At 36.7% G+C, this 6,284-nt stretch overlaps 1 protein-coding gene across 1 annotated transcript in view; it reads right to left on the reverse strand.

Moving 5' to 3' along the window:
• Positions 1-6,284, reverse strand: part of SETX (senataxin) — a 110,798-nt gene that overhangs the window by 80,570 nt on the left and 23,944 nt on the right. Inside the window, exons 4-5 of the mRNA XM_006834994.1 lie at positions 1,500-1,719; positions 857-976 (exon numbers count right to left, since the gene is read on the reverse strand). Of these exons, the coding sequence (XP_006835057.1) occupies positions 857-976; positions 1,500-1,719 (340 nt within the window). The remainder of the gene's footprint in view (positions 1-856; positions 977-1,499; positions 1,720-6,284) is intronic.

A 6,284-nucleotide genomic window follows, 5' to 3' on the forward strand; every position in this document is an offset into this window, starting at 1 on the left:
ATTTGTCATTTCCAGTATAGTTAACCATGTGGTCATCAGAATCAAAATGGCTAATATCAGTCCATTTCAGCTCATTAATGCCTAAGGTATCGATGTTTTTGCATTCCATTTCATTTTTGACAACTTCCAATTTTCCCCAGATTCATACTTCATACATTCCATGTTCCGATTTTCAATGGATGTTTACAGTTTTTCTCTTCATTTTGAGTTGTGACCCATCAGCAAATGAAGGTACCATGGGCTTTACTCCTTTCGTGTCATCACTCTACTTTGAGGAGGGAGTTCTTCCCCAGTCGCCTTTTGAGTGCCTTCCAACCTGAGGGGCTCATTTTCTGGCACTATATCTGACAGTGTTTCTCTGCTATTCATAAGGTTTTCAGTGACAAAAAATTTGGAAGTAGCTTATCTCTCCTTCATCCTAGTCTGGAAGCTCATATGAAACCTGTCCACCATGGGTGACCCTGTTAGTATTTAAATACCGGTGGCATAGCTTTCAGAATCACAACTCACCAGAGTGATATATCACAGAGAAATAGGGAGAATAACAATAGAAAGGTATGTTCACCATGCATTGGTCAGCTGTTCAAGGTCAAAAGGGCAGCATTTGCTTAAGTACAAAATTCAGAAGTGTTGAGAAAGAAGGTGCAATGGAAACAATTACAGAGAGGAAGTGGGATAATTGTTGTTTAACACTAAGGAGTTGTAATCATAGAAATGAAACAAAGTATATGATTTTCTGAATGAAAAACTGATGATCTGCTCTGTAAACCTTCACTTAATTCACAATAAAATGTTAAAAACAAAAAAGTGTATCATAAGCACAATTTTTTAAAAATGAGCAAATAAAGCTTATTACCATCTGACTGCCTCTCCATGGTGTGAAGTATTGATTGCATAAAATCATTTTGCTTGTCTGAGCCCAACAATAGAGAATCCATGGCTTGTTCTTCAAGAATGGTCAGCAGCATGCAAATACCTGTAAAATTATTTATTGTTTTCTTGAATTGACATATGCAAAAAAATCATACTATTCTAATGCCTTCTCTGTTTTAAGTGGTAAAAGAAAAATAAGGTAGGAAGTTCAAGTAAAACAATATTCAGTTCATCAAATATGTAAGTCTGAGATATTTATAAACAATTGCTCCCAAATACCATAACACAACTTAAGACAGATTCAACTGCAAAGGGGAAAATGGTATTAGCTTAGGTAGAAAACAACTAAGATAAGTAATACACAACTAACCTAACAATCTCCATCAAATCTAAGGTGACTTTAATGCTATATTGCACCAGTATTCCACATATTAAAAGAAAATCACCAGTAATTATGACTATAAAACTTGAAACAGATAATATTTTGATTCACTATAGAACTAGTTGAAATTCTATATTTAGCCATTTTTATCACATCATCAAAGAAAGTTGTACTTCCTCAGTAGAAACTCTTAAAAACTATCTGAAATATCAGTCATATGTATTCATGTAGCTACAGTACTCACCTAGCCAATAGTTTTTGTAGTTAGCAGCATCATACATGTGCGACGGTAGAAGAATCAATTTACCTTTCTCTAGGATAGAAGTAGTATAAATTTCTGGACTTTCTAAAAGCCCCAACTCAATGACTTTAAAAAGGCATGTTAAAACCTCCTGTAAGTCATAATAATCATCTCTGTCCACTTTTCCCAAGTTTCTTGCAGTCAGAATAGCCCAACGCCGAACCTAAATACATAATATAACACAACACATGCATTATTACACTCAACAAATAAAGCAAGAACAAGATTAAGAACATAAAATTTGCCAGATTTTAAAAGATACTTAACAAGGTATCAGTAATGCAATGTGTGGATCTTATTTGACACTAATTTGAACAAACCCTAAAATAAAGCATAGTGAATAAATCATTTATGAGACAATCATTTCCAGTCATTGAAACACAGACTAGAAATATATTACAGAATCATTAATATTTTAGGTATGACTGATATTAGTATTGTGTTTATGATTTTTATTAAAAATCCTTATCTTTTAAAAATACATACTACTGCTCTGATGCCTAAGATTCATTTCAAAATCAGGTGACAGGTGGCAACTGGGATGGGGAAGGAAGTGGGTGGCTGCCCTCCCCCAACCATGCACCCCTGGGAATGCACAGGCAGGAAACTGCTGTGTTGCTCTTCCTCAGAGAACAAGCTCATTTATTGAAGGCCTAGTCCGGGTTGCTGACTTTGAAAGCAAGAGAAGGTCGACAGATTATCAACTACAGCACAGCATGGAAATTCCAGAGAGGTCTATTTCAAAACTTCATAAACAACCAGAACCACAATGCCTTAAATACCCCCAATCTGTAAGGAACAGGCAGTTCTTGGTCTCTTGTGACTGAGTGTCCCCAGGTTTACTTGCAGGTTCTCAATAAACCTACCTGCTGTTGAAGCCATGTTTCTCTCCTTGTCTCTTTCTTTCATATTTCTTACAAGGGTAAAGGTCCATGATATACACAACTCAGTCTAATGAGTCATGTGAAAAATTATATAATTAAAAACAAATGATAAATAAAATGTTAACAACTGATGAACCTGTGAATAGGGTGTTTATGTTTATTATTTTATTCCTGCAAATTTTCTGAAAGCTTAAAGCATTTCCAATAAAATACTGAAAGAAAAAATGAAAAAGGAAGTAGTTTTGCTTTTTTTTTTTTTTACAAAAGACATCCGGTCTCTGAAGCCTGACTACCTGTACACATATCCCAGCCACCACTTTAAAGATTGTGTGAATCGGTTTCCTTATATCTAAAATGTAGCTGTAACTGCTTCATGAGAGTTGTCTCAAGGTTCAAATGAACTAAAACATATGGAAAGCATTTAAATCTGTTCCCGATATGACCCACAGTGTACACCAGGACTCCTAATAGTGTAAGTCTAAATATTCATCATTATTAAAATGCTCTACCAAATATATAACTTTATGATTGTCAAGGTAATGTAAAAAGGCTGACATTAATTCTGAATATATAAGTACCATTGGTAATAAAGACAATAAAGGATCTCAGTTGTTTGAAAGTTCTGTATTTTACCCTTTTTTGTTAGTGGGGCAGAGATAGTACTTGTCCATATGGAAGGTACTTTTCCATTGTCCTCTGCATTTTTAATCAGAGGTTAACTGTATGGTGCTGTAGGTTAAGCACTGGAATACTAACCTAAAGGTTCAAACCCACCAGCTGTTCCTTGGAAATCCTAAACATGGTCACAATGAGTTGGAACTGACTGGAAAACACTTAACAAAATCAAGCTAATTGGAGTCCTTACGTGGCGCTATAGGATAAGCACTTGACTGTTAACCACACGGCTGGTGGTTTAAACCCATCAGCTAGCTCCTCCTTGAAAATCCTACAGAATTGCTATGAATCAGAACGACTCATCAGCACTTAACAACAATAATAATCAAGCTAAGGCACTATAACTGGTCCTTTTTCTGGTTTTCTTTAAGTATTACAATGTGGATAGGTTCAGATAGGTATTATTTTTCTGATTTGAATCTATTATGCATCTTTATTTGTGCCCTTCACAGACTTTGAAAATACCCCATTACTATCATTTTCAGAGTCCTTGTGTGGTGCTGTAGGATAAGCAGCGACTACAAAGTCAACTTGAACTGCAAGGTCAGTGGTTCTAAACCACCAGTTGCTCCTCAGAAACCCTATACAGGGTCACTATGAGTTGGAACAACTATCATCTCTTCCCCATTCCCTCTATTCTTTCCTTTGAGAACTTATGCGAGACCTTCTCACTGTATCCTCCATGTTCATTAACATCTTTCCTCCATTTCTTTGGCTCTCTGTTACACATTCAGAGTAACGTATTTAATTATCTTTCAAGTTCGTGTAATTCTATCAATGTTATTGTTGTAAAGTGCTGTCGAGTCAGTTCTGTATGGGCTTTAACTGGTGGGTTTGTACCAGCAATCTTGTGGTTAGCAGTCCAGTTATTATCCTATAAGTCCACACCAGGACTCCTAAATAGTCATTTAATTCATATATTTAGTTTTAAATTACTGCTGTATTTTTCACTTTTATATATAGTATTTAAGTCTTTTAAAGATATTCTGGCTGTACTTCTCCTAGGACATAATTTTGTTCTTCTGGCAGTCCATGATACTTTCAATATTCTTCCCCAAAACCATAATTAAAATACTTCAATTTGTCTTAAGTCTTTTTCTTTATTCATTCAAGCTTTCATATGCATACAAGGCTACTGAAATACCATGGTTTGGACCAGTCACACCTTAGCCATCAAAGTAGTATCTTTGGCATTTAAAACTTCAAAAGAGGTCTTTTGAACCAAATTTGCCCAATATAATACATCATTTGATTTCTTAACTGATGCTTCTATGGGTGTTGACTGAACCCAAAGAAAATCGTTATCAACTTCAATCTTTTGTTTATCATGATGTTGTTTTATTAGTCCAGTTGTAAAGACTGTTGCTTGCTTTACATTGAACAATAATCCACACCGAAAGCTGTAGTCTGATTTTTATCAATAAGTGCTTGCAGTCTTCTTTGCTTTCAGCAAGCAAGCTTGTGACATTTGTATATTAAAAGCTGTTTATGAGCCTTCCTTCAATCCTGATGTTGCATTCTTCTTCAAAGACTAGATTCTCAAACACTACAGAGTACGGTATTTCTAAGGTCAAAGCGTCAACATTTATTTCCAAGGAGAAAGAGCATTAGAAGACACTACCAGACAAATTCCCCACTCCTTGAAGTCAAGAGAAGATAATGATTAAACAACTATCAGGGACTAACTGGCCCCTATTTGCTTGTCTCATTATCTCACAATCACAACTCTTGAAAGCACAATGGATTCTACCCTGACTTTAACAGGTCAAATTTTTTATTTCACAAAGGTTTCGATAATGAGCATTGCTTAACAAAGGTACTTGTTATCCCAGAGTTTCTACTCCTTTTCTCCATTTTATTTTTAGTTTTTTTAGAATTGATCTTAAGGGGAAAAGCCAACAGTGTTCATCTTGACTGTCTGTTTTGGTCTTGACTATTTGTCATAACATTCATCTTCTTCAAATGTTTTTCAGAGATTCAGTTTATAAGCTTATCCTGAGAAGGAAGGACTTAGTGCCCTTTCTCCTTCCTCTTGTTCAATCCATATCCTTTCCTAACTAAAGACGACCTCTCTAGCTCCCAGAATCCCATTCCAGAACTAAGTCCCTTACTGGCAGCTCAGGACTACTCTTCGGTCACAAAAAGGATACTATAGGCTCAGTCACCACTACGCCTGCAGGTACATAGCCAAGGTCCTGGTTGACTGGTTATATTTGCTTTTTTATTAATAATCCATCTTTTAAAAAGCCAGTCCTAGAGAGCACCTAGCAGCCAACTTTCTTTTAGATATGAGAGCCACACTCTAATTTAAGTAAGCTTAGCTCTAGTTCTCTGACTTGTCTGGAGCACACTTGTAATTCCTGTTCTCCTTCACAAGTTGAATTCCCAACCACCTATTGATTTATCACCATTTATTTCTGCTTCCAGTCCACACAAACATTTGGGGGGGGAGGGGTAGGGGAAGAATTACACCTTTTTAACTTCCAATTTTTAACTTCTTTCATCATTATGCAATTGGCACAGAGGAGATTGAAATTACACCATTATCTTGACTGTAATCCCTAATGCCAGAACTCTTTCTTGGCTGCCTTTTTTTTCCTTTTTTTTTTTAAATTATGAGTTGAGTGAAGGTATACAGACAAAGGAGCTCTGGCAGCGTAGTGGTTACGAATTGGGCTGCGAACTGCAAGATCAGCAGTTCGAAACTATCAGCTGTTCAGTGGGAGAAAGATGAAGCTTTCTGCTCCCGTAAAGATTTACACACCTCGGAAACCCTGTACAGGGTCGCTATGAGTGGGAACCGACTCCACAGCACATAACAACAACAACAATACAGACAAAATCACCAGGTTTTACATTCAACAAATCCTATACTTTGTTTCAATCTCAATGACTGCAATCATGCAACAACAGTTGTCCCACTTCCTCCCTGTGGTTGTTGCTGTTAAAGTGCCATGGAGTCAGTTCTGACTCATAGCAACCCTGTACAAGGTTTTCAAGGAGCAGCTACTGAGTGCTTATCCTTGTAGTTCAGTGCTTATCATACAGCACCATACCAGGACTCCTCCCTGTGGTTTGTTGTTGTTGTTGTTAAGTGCCATCGAGTCGGTTCCGACCCATAGCGACCCTGTATAGGGTTTCCGAGGGTGTAAATCTTTACGGGAGTAGA

The sequence above is a fragment of the Chrysochloris asiatica genome, unplaced genomic scaffold (assembly GCF_000296735.1).
Source record: "Chrysochloris asiatica unplaced genomic scaffold, ChrAsi1.0 scaffold00014, whole genome shotgun sequence".
NCBI classification, from domain to species: domain Eukaryota; kingdom Metazoa; phylum Chordata; class Mammalia; order Afrosoricida; family Chrysochloridae; genus Chrysochloris; species Chrysochloris asiatica.